The sequence below is a fragment of the Carcharodon carcharias genome, chromosome 4 (genome assembly GCF_017639515.1).
Source record: "Carcharodon carcharias isolate sCarCar2 chromosome 4, sCarCar2.pri, whole genome shotgun sequence".
NCBI classification, from domain to species: domain Eukaryota; kingdom Metazoa; phylum Chordata; class Chondrichthyes; order Lamniformes; family Lamnidae; genus Carcharodon; species Carcharodon carcharias.
This window is the reverse complement of record NC_054470.1, coordinates 72,323,984-72,339,054: the sequence shown is the minus strand read 5'-3', so window position 1 is coordinate 72,339,054 and position 15,071 is coordinate 72,323,984. Positions and strand designations below refer to the sequence as shown.

Below are 15,071 nucleotides of genomic sequence, written 5' to 3'. Positions count from 1 at the left end.
GGATGTTGATAGTGGGGAATTCAGCAATGGTAATGCCATTGAATGACGAGGAAAGATGGTTAGATTCTCTCTTGTTGGAGATGGTCATTGCCTGGCACTTGTGTGGTGTGAATGTTACTTCCACATATCAGCCCAAACCTGAATGTTGTCCAGGTATTTGCTGCATATGGACACAGACTGCTACAGATTCTGAGGAATTGCAAATGATGCTGAATATTGTGCAATCATCAGCGAACATCCCCACTGCTGACCTTATGATGGAGGGGAGGTCATTGAGGCAGCTGAAGATGGTTAGGTCTAGGACACTACCCTGATAAACTCTTGCAGTGATAAAGGCAAAATACTGCGGATGCTGGAAATCTGAAACAAAAGCAGAAAGTGCTGGAAAAACTCAGCATATCTAACAGCAGCTGTGGAGAGAATAGACAGAGTTAACGTTTCAAGACCGTATGACTTATGGACTCGAAACGTTAACTCAGTCTTTCTCTCTACAGATGCTGTCAGATCTGCTGAGTTTTCCAGCAGTTCTTGTTTTTGTGCCTGCAGTGATGTCCTGGAACTGAGATGATTGACCTCCAACAACCACAATCATCTTTTGTGTCAGGTATGACTTCAACCAGGGGGAGTTTTCCCTCTGATTCTCATTGACTCCAGTTTTCCTAGGGCTCCTTGATGCCAAACTCGGGCCCAGTGATGGTGGTATCTGGGACATTGCATGGTATGATTCCGTGAGTATGACTGTGTCAGGCTGTTGCTTGACTAATCTGTGGAACAGCTGTCCCAAATTTAGGCACAGGCCAAAGTTAGTGATGTCACTAAGGAGGATTTTGCAGGGTTGACAGGGCTGGGTGTGACATTGTCATCTCCAGTGCCGAGGGTTGACGCTGGGTGGTTCATCTGATTTCTTTCATTATCAACTTTTCTATAGCGGTTTGTTATAAGTGTTTAAGAGTTGCTGTGGGTCTGGAGTCACATGTAGGCTGGACAAGGTAAGGAAGGTAGATTTCCTTCCTGTGAAGGACCTTAGTGAACCAGATGGGTTTTTGCAACCATTGACAATGGCTTCATGGTCACCATTACTGAGACTAGCTTTACAATTACAGATTTATTAATCGAATTTTAATTCCACCAGCTGCCATGGTGGGATTTGTACACCTGTCCCCAGAGCATCTGCCTGGGCCTCTGGATTCCCACTACGCCACCGCCTCCCACTAATTGCTTACATGAAATTTCTTTCCTGGAGAAATGATAGCACGGGGAAGGAGAAGAGAGATATGACCTAGGTATATAAGGTTAACATGGAGATGCATATGTGTGCATACAAAATATCATAGTTGATGTGTGCTAGATACAAAGCTCAAATGAGACATAAATTTGGAAGAGTTTTAATCCCAATGCTCTCAATTAACACCTTTTTAAAAAAAAGTTGAAGATAAATGTATGTTTAAAAATTGAGACTAAGAATTAAGATAAGAATAGGTGTAGATGATTAAATTCTTTATACACAGTAGCGCCTTTGCTACTTGAACTTGGGATGACTCATCTGGGGAATGGAGCTGCCCACAGCTGAATACTGTGCACTTTCAGGTTCTGCAGATTCTCTTAATTACCTTTGTGGGCCTGAGAATTTTATCTAATAGATTTCTGCTATAGTTCATTCTATCCTCAAAGGATTGATTGGCTTGCATGAAATACATGACCTACCAAATTGTATACAAATCATGGAGGGAACTGACTTGATGAGCTGCATACTTTTCTGCTTCCTTTCTCTCCATCTAAATTGCTGCCATAAATATATTTATGTTCATAACATTTCACATTTATATATTGGAGTAATTCATTGTTGCTACCTCTCTCCCAGAACACATGATGCAAAGCATATAACTTTGGTATAATTAGTACATTACCCTGCTGTGTCCTGGTATTTTTTAATAAGATACAGCTGTACTGTTACAAAACATAATGAAGCAATTGCATATATACTGTTGCAGTACATTTTCACAGATTTGTAATAATACACTACAGCTGTGGCTCAGTAGCAGCACTTCCACCTCTGAGTTAGAAGGTTAGGGTTCAACACCTACTTTAAAAACTTGAGCACATAATCCAGACTGAGGGAGTGCCACACTGTTGGAGGTGGTGGCCTATAATGAAGCAATTGCATATATACTGTTGCAGTACATTTTCACAGATTTGTAATAATACACTACAGCTGTGGCTCAGTAGCAGCACTTCCACCTCTGAGTTAGAAGGTTAGGGTTCAACACCTACTTTAAAAACTTGAGCACATAATCCAGACTGAGGGAGTGCCACACTGTTGGAGGTGGTGGCCTTTGGATAAGTCATTAAACTGAGATCTTTTCTTGCAGTTGGACAGAATAGATCCCGTTCAGGGAATAGCAGGAAAGTTCATTGACCAGGTGTCCTGGTCAATATTTATCCTTCAACGAATATTACTCAAAACAAAAATAAAAACAGAAAATGGTGAAACCACTCAGCTGTCAAGGCAGTATCTGTGCAACTAGATACAGAGTTAACATTTCAGATCACTTATCTATCATCTCTAAAAAACAGATTAGTCATTATAGTATTGCTGTTTGTGGGACTTTAGTATGCACAAATTTGCTGCAATATTTATTACAATACAACACTGACTACTTCAAAAGGACTTTATTAGCTGTACCCTGATTGTGACAGAGGCACTATGTAAATACAAGTCTTTGTCTTCACTGACTTAGGATGTGAGCCTCCAGGGTGTAGCGCACCAAATGTGAAAGTTACACATTTCATTCTATGAAAAGTATGTGAGAAAAGATTTTGCATTGACTTTGCTGCCTTGAAACAAATGCTGGAGAGAAAGGAAACCTGTAAAATTAGATGAATGGATGTAAGCCAACAACTGTTGGATTGTTTTACTAAAAAAAATGTATGTACAAGGATGTTGTTTGGGGTCATGGAGGGGGATCATCTCACAAAGTAACTTTTTACACATAGTATGGAAGCCTTTAATTTTTTGACATTTCTATTGTGTGCACAATGTCTACCTTTGCTAATTTTATTCAGAGAAAGAAGGGAATTGGTTAAATGCATACCAGTTGTCCCAAACTTCCAATTTTTACCTTTCACCTCTTGGCTATCCAAGCTTTGTCAACACATGTCAATTTTTATAATACTCCATGTCTCAGTTGGTGGACAATCATACTCCTTTTTTTACTGACATACATTATTGATTAATTGTTAAGTGAAAGCAAATAGTTCACATAAAGAGACATTACATCAATATTCTGCTTACCAGCTCTTATATTTTTTCCCCTTTTCCTGCAGCCGGCAGCGCTACGTTCTCGGAGACAATGCAATGTATCAGATGGCTCAGTCTTGTGTTTTCCTAAGTGGAATTGGTGGATTAGGTGTTGAAATTGGTAAGCCAAGTTTTTAACACATTACAAAAATAAAGAAGGGACATATGATTTTAAAATTGTGTTGGAGTCATATCAACATGTACTAGTGCAATAAACTTCTGCCTTTTAAGACTGTTACATCTGAAATCTGCAGTTTGCCCATGTACAACACACAGCAATCCGCTAAATTATCTCAGTCTCAGAATAAGGAGCAGGCCATTTAGGACTAAATGAGGAGCAATTTCTTTACTCAAGAGGGTGGTGAATCTTTGGAATTCTCTGCCCCAGAGGGCTGTGGAGGCTCAGTCGTTGAATATGTTCAAATCTGAGATCACTAGATATTAAATTACATATTAAAGACATCAAGGGATATGGGGACAGTGCCGGAAAATGGTGTTGAAGTAGAAGATCAGCCATGATCTCATTGAAAGGCAAAGCAGGCCCGAAGGGCTCAATGGCCTACTCCTCCTGCTCCTTATGTTCTTATTATTAAAAGTCTCGTAAAAATCACATTCTCCTTTGAAACTTTCCATATAAACATTTTCAATGGAATTTCAAATACTGAATTGTTAACCTTGGCACCAAAAGGTGGTGCTCTAATAGAAATTCCTAGTGTTACTGCCTTTACGAACACATGACAGCTCTTGATCACAACATCAAATGGTGCTGTAAAATCATTCCCTGCTACATTGTCATAGCCCCATTTGCTATATCCTCAAGATACATGTTTGCCCCCAAATCAGCTACAACTCTGCTTTCAAACTGCCAACTGATCACCTTTGTGCCCTTCAATCACCATGAAACTTCTGCAGCAGTCATTCATTCTTTGAGTAATCAACCTGCTTACTCAGTTCTTTACCTTGCTTTTGATGATTTTATCATCGTTAAACCCCTGGCCATTCCTCGTCTGCCATGATCCCCATCTTTGCCCCCTCATGTCCAAAGAGCACAGACTATAATGTATCTGGTACATAACTGGTTTACTCCCATTTATTGCCAGAGCTGGACCAAACCAAGCAGGACCAAATCCTAAGACAAAAGCAAAAAAACTGCAGATGCTGGAAATCCAAAACAAAAATACCTGGAAAAACTCAGCAGGTCTAGCAGCATCTGTGGAGAGGAGCACAGTTGACGTTTCAAGTCCGAATGACCCTTCAACAGAGCCAAATCCTGTTCTCTGCCAAAATGGCTCATCACTCCAGGATTGTCCTGGAATGCAAACCTATGATTCTCTGCATTTTTTCACGATCAACCATCTCCTAACACCCCACTCCCTGCTCTCCCACTCTCACCAACAATAATGGACATCTATTAATATCAAAACCAGTCATTCAGCTGCCTCTGCCACCTTCCCCTTCCATTGTAAGAATTCTCCTATCCTAGCCCTTTCTCTATTTTCTTGCCTCAGAAACAAAGAAATTTATGGAACAGAGGGCTATCAGGCCCATTGTATCTGTGTGAAGAAAAAAAGAACTATCCAACCTGATTGGTCCATAACCTTGTGGGTTATGGCTCTTCAGATGCATATCCTAGTGCTTTTTAAATGTAATGAAGGTTTCTGCCTCTTCCACCCTTTCAAACGGTGAGTTACAGATCTCCACAATCATCAGGATGAAAAAAGTTAACCTCAACTTCCCTCTAACCCTTCTACCAATTACTTTAAATCTATCCCTCCTGTTTTTGAGAGAAATAGATCCTTCCTATCAACTCTATCTTGGCTCCTCAACTTTGTAAACCTCAATTAATTCTTCCCTCGACTTCCCTCTGTTCCAAGGAAAACAGCCCCAGCATACCCAGTCTTCCCTCAACCAATATTTCCCAGTCCTGCCACATCCTCATAAATCTCTCCCTAATCACATCCTTCTGTAATGTGGCGACCAGAACTGCATATCATACTCTGGCTGTGGCCTAACTAGTATCTTATATAGTTCTAGCATAAACTCACTGTGGTTAAATACTATGGCTCGACTAAGTGACCCACGTGCCTTATTGACCACTTTATATACCTGTCCTACTTTCAGGGATCTGTGGACTTACACTCCAAGGTTCCTCTGCTCCTGTAAGCCTTTCAGTGCTTCACCATGTATTATGTATTCCATTGCATTATTTCCCTAAATGCATTTGTCGTATTTCTGCTTACCTGACGAGTTCATTGATGTCTTTCTGCCGGATATAGCTCTCTTGCTCACAGTCAACCACATGGCCAATTTTTGTAATGTCTGCAAACTTCTTAATCAGGCCTCCTACATTTAAATCTAAATCATTGGTATATACTATGAAAAGCAAGGGACCAAGTCCTCAGCCCCAATTTTTTTTCCCCTTACATATACTTATTGAATACCTTTTGAAAGCCCCACTACCACACACAGACTGTAATCAGCTCCTCTCCCTCCACCACCCTTACAGGCAGTGCATTCCAGATTATAACCACTCGCTGCGTAAAACAAAGATTCCCCTTATTTTGTTCTTTTACCAATCACTTTAAATCTGTGTTCCCTGGTGCTTGACTCTTTCTGGCAATGGGAACAGTTTCTCTCTATCTACTCTCTTTGATATGATTTTGAACACCTATATCAAACGCTTCTCCAATCTGTCCATGCAACTGAAGTCCCTCGTACCTGAAACCATTGGTATAAGCATTATAGATTGCTGAGAGAATTGTACTTATATTTAATTGGGATTCTTATAGCGTCTATTATTAAGTATAATTCTACAGAATAGTGTAAGTACTTTATTACAAATTACTCTGAATATTGTAGTACGGATTGTGACATTGTAATACTGATTATGCTCAGTACTGTATAGATTACTGTGCATATTATACTAAAAGTTCCAGTATCATAGACAAGATTGTTGTTTACTATTAGTGTAACCATAATACCGTTAATTCAGAATATCAAAAATTATTGTGAATACTATATTATAGTTTATTTTTAATATTGGCTTAAGGATTATCCTTCAGGTTATGATGATCTTGACATGTCTTGCCTTAATTACGTTACCAACTTCTACACCAATGCACTTTCCATCAAATGTACAGAGTTGAGTTTGGAGTACGAATTCTGGCTGAACTTATTCCCTCCCTATCTCAAAGTGCTGAGGTATATTGTAACATCTAGTTTATCACCTTGCTGAGATCTGCTATTCAAGCTCAGACTAAAGTTCAATCTGCCATTTACCCTGTCTCTATGGTCTAATGGGATACCATAGAGGGCACGTATACTGAGTTATTAGAAGATCTTGGATTCAAAAGATTTAAGCAAATGCTTTGATAAAGGTGGTGAGCAAAACACAAGGAAGGTTACAAGCTAATGAAGGACTGAAACAGTTTAAAAATTTCTGCTTTCAGTTTTTCTCATGGAAATGGAACAATGCATTATAATTGGTACCTTTTGTGTAAAAAAAAAAAATGAATATTGTTTTAAGTGACATATTAAAATTGTTTAAGGCAAGCATAACAGATTTTTTTCTACCTTTGCAGCAAAGAACATTATTCTTGCAGGCATAAAGGTATGGTGAATCTTAAGTTATAAATACTCTTGATTTGTTGTAATTTTTCAAATTCTTCCCCCTGGTTTTCATCTTAGTTTTCCACTTTTAAAACTTACAGAAGCTCCTTAAGGGTCTTAAAGGAAACATTAATGGCTGAGATATGTATGTTTAGAGAAGGGCTTGCAGAACATGGGTCCTAGGCAGCTGAAGGTACAACCATCAATGGTGAGTTGAAGGGAATTTGGGATACACAAGAAACCAGAATCAGATGAGTGGACATCTTATTGTAGGACTTGAGGTTACAAAGAAGGTCGATTTGAAGTCTTGAAGTTAAACACAAGGATAGAAATTTTACATTTTTGACACTGGAGGACCAAGAGCAAATGTAGACCAGTGGAGAAAGGGGCAATTACTGTGCAGGACTTGGCGTGTCACAGGATATGAGCAGCAGAATTGTGGATGACCTGAAGCTTACCAAGGAAGGAGGTTGAGAGGCTGGCAAGAGAGCATTGAAAAAGTCTGTCTATACATGTCCAAGCTTTACTTATTATGTGCCCCCTTACACACCCATCAGTTGCCTGTGTACCCCTACCAGCACACAGATTTAGTATTTTAACTCCTTTAATGCTCAAGCATTGTAAAAATATATATATACAAATTATATACATACAACTTAAACTTGCCATATTAGTACTACCTACCATTAATGCATCTGCACATAATGTTTGGAGCAATAGGTGATATTTTGGGTCTTAAGTTGTTTTCTACACAGAGGCATAAACAAGACTTGAATTTCATTCCATTGAGTGATGAAAATCCACTTTGTAAGTTGCAGCAAGCCATGTCAAAACCTGAACAGCCATATCTGACAATGTGGCGAACACTACTCACACTTGGATGCAAAATTCAGCCATTTGCTCTTGTTGGAACCAGTGTTCTCACTAAGCTGTGCATGTGCAAAGCCAAGCTTTGAAGGTACTGTGCAGGCCTTGTTCAAAAAACTGGCAGTTCACAATCACAAAATTTTAAAGGAAACATTGGCTAGAACTCAATTTTGAATCACTTGTCAACTGAGATGTCCAGGGCAAGCCTGTGGCATGGATGCTGCAGAAAATTTTTTTGAAAGGCTAGCAGACCTAGCAATTCCCTAGGCACAGAACTGACCTCTCCCAGCAGTTTTGCCTAAATCTAGGAAGACAAACCTGTTGGTAGAAATAACTAAGGCAAAATTCTCATTTTGATCATTCCTTTCTATTTGTCATTTTCCAGTAACACTTTGAACTACCTCAAAGTTCGAGAATCTGGCAGGTTAATTTTGCCAGAAGCAAACTTTCCCCATGCCGGTTTTAAGAAATGCAGTTCATAAAGAGGGTGCCATTCCGATGTGTAACCGTTGTACATGCAAACTATAGCAGTCCCACTTTCCAAATTAGCTTTTCTTTTCCTTGAGATGCATTATTTTTAATTCACCCTAGTGAACTTAACATTGTATCCAAAAAATGAGATTGCTTACACAGTTTTCATTGTTTTGTTTCCTCTAAGTATTAACATTTTAGATTAAAATATTTCACACTATAATGACACAGCTTTTCTTAGTAAAGTTTTGCATATCAAATTTAAATTGGGATTGGTTGTATACTTAATAAAGCTCATCAATTTCACAAGGCAACCAGACCAGTTAGCCTGTGAAGTTGATGAAAATAATTCAAGGTTTTCTCAATGTTATTGATTTCAAAACATATTTGAATTCCTCCCCCCAAAAAAGTATAAAAGTCAAAACTATCGCTTTGAAAGATAGGAGAAAGGGCAGTACAAAGGAGGAGAAAACATTGGACACCAGCAAGCAAAGATTTATTTTTAAAAGCTGAACCTATTAACCCAGGGAATATTTCAGCAAGTTTATGACCTGCCCTCACCACCTTCTGTGTGGCCTCTGTGACTCTGGTAATAAACTTAATTGCTAGTCTTTCTTTTAATTGTAAACCATCTTAACAAAGTAAGCAGCAGCTCTACTTGCCAATAAGTTTAAACCTGATCAACTTTCACCAAAGTATGAAGAATCTATTATTTAACTGTCCATAGTGCCTTCCGTTCTGGTGATTGCAAGTCTGCAGTTCCTAATTTAATTCAAATTGTGACAAGTTACAGTGAACTGGAAGAAAGTAAAGAAGGAAGCATTTGAGAGAGAGTGCCAGCAGAAGAGGTGCAAGAGTGGATTCACCATTGAGCAATCTTTCCAGCTTACGTGCTTAGAGATGTCTCACATACCCTCTGAGACACAGTTTGAGAGTCCTTGGCCTAGCCTGAAGTTGACAAAGGCACCAGATGAGTTGAGATAGGAGTGGAGATGGAATTACACTTTGTGAACATAGAAACAAGAGTAGGCTATTTAGGCCTTGAGCCTGTTTCACCATTCATTGAGATCATAGATGATCTGTGACTTAACCCCATTTACCTGCTTTTGCCCCATAACCTTTAATGTTTTGGTTAACAAAAACTGGCAATCTGATTTAAAATAACAATTGGTTTAGTATCAATTATTGATGCAGAAGATAATTCTAAACTTCTACCACTCTGTGTCTAGAAGTTTTAATGTCACTTCTGAAAGATCTGGCTTTAACTGTGTCCCCTAGTCCTAGACATCCCAACCAGCAGAAATGATTTCTATCTGCCTATCTGTTCTCCTTAACATCTTAAGAACTTTGATCAAATCATTGTTGATCCTTCTAAATTCCAGGAAATACAGCCTTAGATTGTTATCTTTCCTCCTAATTTAACCCTTGGATTAGAGGTGTAATTCTGGTGACTGCACTGCACTCCCTTTAAGGGCAATATATCCTTTCTAAGGTGTGGTGCCCAGAACTGCTCGCAGTACTCTAGGTGTTGTCTAAGCAGGGCTTTGCGTAGCTGCAGCATTGCTTTAACCCCTTGTGTGCTAGCCCTCCAACTGTAAAGGCCAGCATTCCAGCCGCCTTTGTGATTTCTTTTGTATATGTTCATGACGTTTTAATCCATGTACCTGGATTTGGAAGTCTTTGGACCGCCAGCGTTACCAGCCATTTAGAATATTCACTGTTTTTAGGTTTAAAGTGGATAACCTCATATCTGCCTACATTGAAATCTATTTGCCATGGTTTGCCCATTCACTCGATCTATCAAATTTCTCAGTAATTTTATGCTTTTATCTACACCACTTACAATACTGCCTATCTTTGTCTTTCTTTTGGCTTTTTATCCCATCATAAATATGGTGAATAGTTAAAGCCCAATACAGATCCTTGCTGGATACCATTAGTCACATTGTGCCAATTAGAGTATGTGCCCATTATCCTTTTATAGCTAATTTCCTAGCCATTAGTAATTTGCCTTCAATTTCTTGAGATTCAACCTCAGCTAGCTGTGTCTTTAAGAGGGACTGTATAAGATACCTTTTGGAAGTCCATATAAGTAACATTGAAAGGCAGTCCCCTATCCGCTACCTTGGTCACGTCTTCCTATCCACTACTTTGATCACCTCTTCAAAAAGTTAAATCAGGTTTGTCAGACATGATCTATCCTTTACAAATTCATGCTGACACTCTCTGGTAAGCTGAGAATTTTCTAGGCATTCAGTTACTTCATGTCTTTAATTATGGACTCCAGTAATTTCATGTCTACAGACTTGAGGCTAACTGGTTTGTAATTCCTTGGCTTCCCTCTTTTTTTTCTTCATGGAGTAACTTGCACAATTTTCCAATCTAAAATAACAGTTCCTGAGTCTAAAGAACTTTGGAAGATTATAGTTCGGCATCTGGAATGTCCTTGCCTACTTCCTTTAAAACCCTGGGATGGAAGCCACATGGTCCTGAGGATTTGTTACTGATTGGTGTCATTATTTTCTTCATTCCTGTTATTTTACTTTAATTTTGGTCAGATCCTGTCCCCATCATTACTAATTTCCTTGGTATGTCCAGCCTTCTGACCTTTTCATCCACTGTAAACACTGACACAAAATAATTATACAACATATCTGCCATTTCATAGACTATATACATCCCTTTATCAATTTTCAAGGGGTTCACATTGCTGCTGACTACCTTCTTTTTCCTAATGCAATTGCAAAGGTTTTTTTTGATTTTGATATCCCTTAGGTTCTTGTTTTAGTACCTGTTTTGTCACTCTTTGCTGTTCTTTGTATCTTTCATTTTTTTTTTTGCATTTAGCATGCGTTTTTCTTTTAGTTTTAAGTTGTCTTTTGCTTTAGTTGTCTATGACTTTTTTGGGCAGGTAGAGCTCTAAAACTATTTTTGGCTGCTCCCTTGATGACAATAGGACACATTGCAGAAAACTATCCTAGCTATACACATGAAATTCACTACCTTTCTGACCTTTGGTGATGGAGAAGATAGTGTTGGAAGTTTAGATCGGGGACATAAGGCTTGAAATTGCAAACAGCCTGATTCAGCTTGAGACGGTTGCTGGAGATTGAAATTGGTGGCAAGGGTTTCTGCCATGGGATAAAAGTTATGTTTTGGTCTTCCTGCTTTTTAGCTGGAGGAAATTGAAAGTTTATATAAGACTACGGGCTGCATTTTGCAGTCCTGTTGTTAAGGAAACCCGTGTCGGGCAGCCACAAAAGAAAGAGGGGAAGCACCACAATTTCATATTTCCGGGCAGATTTGTGCCAGCCCCCATATTGTCCAGAGCAGGAAACATAATGGGTCACGACCCAAAGTTCATGCAAAGTCAGCATCGCCATTTTAAAAGCATGTCTGAAATGCAATTTTCTGAGACATCAGTATTTTCATCAAGGTGTTTTGCCTTCAGAAGAGCATATGAACTATATCAGGTTACTCAGGTAGAGCTAGAGGCCCTTCACTAGAGTGAAAATGTTCTCTACTTGCTAAAAGTAAACACCTTTTTCCAATACTTAACTGAGAAAGAGCTAGAAGAGTTCCTGAAGCTGCACCTGGACAGGTTGGAGGAGGAAGCTTCAGCTTTGTTGAGCCACTGGCTAGGTGGCAAGCTTTAACACTATGCGACAAGGTTGTAAAGGGCCTTGAGACGCACAAATATTGAGAGGTGCAGCAGGTGAGCTGGGCTGCTGTGGTCACTTGCAGAGTTGTGCTGTGAGCTGCTGTATGTTGACTTGTTAAAGTGCAAACTCTTGCTTGGCAGAGCAGTGGAAGGCAGGTATGGCAGAGTGCTCAAGGCCAAGATTTCAGAGGCATGAGATGCATGTATTATAGTTTGAGAGTTCACTAACAGATTGTTCATAATGGGCCAACTCTCTCAGGATAATTATATTTCAGCCGTCAATCATGTGATCTATGACAGTAAGTATTTGCTTGTCAAAGGTTAGTTACCTGGTCAACAGTGGCTTTTATCTTCCTTCGAGAAGTTTGTTGCTAGGTAGAGGATCCTGATTGAAACGTAGGCAGGTCTTTTATTGGGCCAGAGACAGGATGCACCCAACCTCATTCCCAATGGTTTTTGGCCACACATGCATATCTGCATTGGTATTTGGGAGGCAACCTTGATGACTCCAGCCTTCCCCTGACTCTTAAAGATGAAAATAGCATGTGTGTATGCATTAAATCAGACCTTGAGAATATCATGACCCGAACCATGATTCCCAAGTCAATGGTGAAATCCAGCCCTATATGTCAAACAAGCAGCCTGTCAATACGTTGCCAGTGGAAGGATAAAGAGAAGATGTGGAGAGGAATTGCTGAGTTTCATCATTGTACTCATGAAAGCTGGTTCCATGTTTGCCGATATCACTGAGTAGCAACATATGCATGGGGAAGAAGGCGGGCGGGGGGCAACGATAAACTCTTGGGGAACTCCATAAATAATGGTGTTGGGGTGGGAAAAGAAGCTATTGAGATGTTCCAGCTAAAGTCTGATAGGCAAGAATGGAATCAAAGTTGATATTCATCAATATCAAATATAGTGTTTCCTACCAACAAAAAATGAAGCTTGGTGAAAATAGAGTAAATTCAACTCACAAATGTTGATGAGAGATATTTTAATACTAGCATAAACTACAATGTGTTTCAAAGATTTAACATGCCTTGGTTTATAAATGACATTTCCAGTAATTTATTCATTCCCTGAACCATTCAGTGTGCCTCATGACTCGAACTGCCGTATGGTCCTTTATTAATTAACAGCTTTTGTGTCGCTTTCTTTTTCTGACATTGCAAGATATAATTATGATAAGCCCCGAAACTTTGATCAGTGATGTTCAAATCTGATGTACAGTAAGCAAAAACACTCAATTTTCACATTATGTTGCGAACAATCTATTTTTTAAAAAAAGACTTAACAAGCATTATCAGGAAAATTGGAAAAAAGCAGTACCAGAAAACCTGTCAGTTGGAAAACAGCTTGCTTGCTTCTATAATGAAAATTGAAAACTTTTGAGTTTGGCCACAAATTGAAGTCTAATTTTGATGTGAATGTCCTTAATTTTTTTGGGCCATCACCTCCTTAAAAAAATATATAACAACACATGTAACTGCAAGGTAACATATCTGCCATATTTCCCACATTAAAGCATTGGCTACACTTCATTGTGTAGTACTTCGTTGGTTGCAAAGCATTTTGGGACATCCTGTGGTCATGAGAGGTGCTATGTAAATACAAGTTGTTTCTTTTTCTATCCCCTTTTTTTCCCCTCCTTTCTTTCCATGATAAGGATTTAAATAGATTTCCCAGCTGCTGCTTCTATCCCTATTTTGTTCCCTAGCTAACCTGCTTATTTAATTTTGACCTGGCACTTGGCACACATGTCTGCAACTCTTTCTACATGTGAAGGCAAGCGATGGCACTGATACTACAAGAAAAGTGTATCCTTTTAAATTTCAGATATTTGTAATGTTTAAGGTAGCATTCCCTTGTTTACAGTGATGATATATACTGTTTTGTGAATGTGTTTCTTTCTCCTTGGGCTAGACACTGACCATCCATGACACAAAACCATCTGAAACTTGGGACCTAGGCACTAACTTCTTTCTGCATGACGATGATGTGGCCAGTCACAGAAACAGGTGAACAATACATCAGCGATGCTGAAAACCTGACAAGCCTACTGTACAAAAGATATTTAACTTTTTCAACTGTACAAAATATCTATTTATAAAACATCAGTGCACCCAAAGTGAATTTCTATATTTTTTGAATAGTGAATATTGGAAAGGATATCTGAGTAATTGTACAAAATTATACCATACTGTTTTGTTTCCGACCATCATACAAGTTAAAGTCAGCATGAAACTGGGAGGATTATGACATTGTTGCTGTTGATCTGTGATTATAACTTGATGTTCTGATAATGTAAAAACACTTCGTTAAATCTGCAATAACACATGCTGTCAGCTACTGAACCCTGTTGAGGTGTTTGAGTTCAGCATTTGGTCTAATTTGCACATCTTCAAGGGGCAAATTTACAATGTAATGCTTCCCATTGACTTATTGATTGTTCACAGCTCTTAAGAGCTTAGTTCCTTTTATCATTAAATGACAACACTATCTGAATTCTTTCATAGATTGTCAACTCTGATTTCAGAATGTCAGCTGGTAGCACATTTGCCTTCTGAGTCTAAAGAGTGGGTTTGAGTCTCACTCCAGACACATGAGCAGATTAGCCAGACCAACATTGCAGTGCAGTAAAAGACCATAAGATATAGGAGCTGAAGTAGGCCATTCGGCCCATCAAGTCTGCTCTGCCATTCAATGAGATCATGGCTGATCTGATAATCCTCAACTCCACTTTCCTGCCTTTTCCCCATAACCCTTGATTCCCTTACTGATGAAAAATCTGTCCATCTCAGCCTTGAATATACTTAACGACCCAGTCTCTACAGCCCTCTGCGGTAAAGAATTCCACAGATTCACTCCACTCTAATGGGCAACCCCTTACTTTGAAATTATGCCCTCTGGTCCTAGACTCTCCCGTAAGGAGAAACAAACTCTCAGGGGCCTTGACAGGGTAGATGCTAAGAATTTTATATGTTTCAATAAGGTCACCACTCACTGTTCTAAACTCCAATGAGTACAGGCCCAACCTACTCGGCATCCCTTCATAAGAAAATCCCTCCATACCCAGAATCAACTTAGTGAACCTTCTTTGGACTGCCAACAATGCCAGTATATCTTTCCTTAGATAAGGGGACCAAAACTGTTCACAGTATTCTA

The 15,071-nt window shown here is 39.1% G+C and overlaps 1 protein-coding gene across 1 annotated transcript in view; it reads left to right on the top strand.

Moving 5' to 3' along the window:
• The window catches only part of uba6 (ubiquitin like modifier activating enzyme 6), a 136,205-nt gene that overhangs the window by 13,801 nt on the left and 107,333 nt on the right, over positions 1 to 15,071 (top strand). Inside the window, exons 3-5 of the mRNA XM_041186377.1 lie at positions 3,325 to 3,419; positions 6,880 to 6,908; positions 13,830 to 13,924. Coding sequence (XP_041042311.1) covers positions 3,325 to 3,419; positions 6,880 to 6,908; positions 13,830 to 13,924 — 219 coding nt within the window. The remainder of the gene's footprint in view (positions 1 to 3,324; positions 3,420 to 6,879; positions 6,909 to 13,829; positions 13,925 to 15,071) is intronic.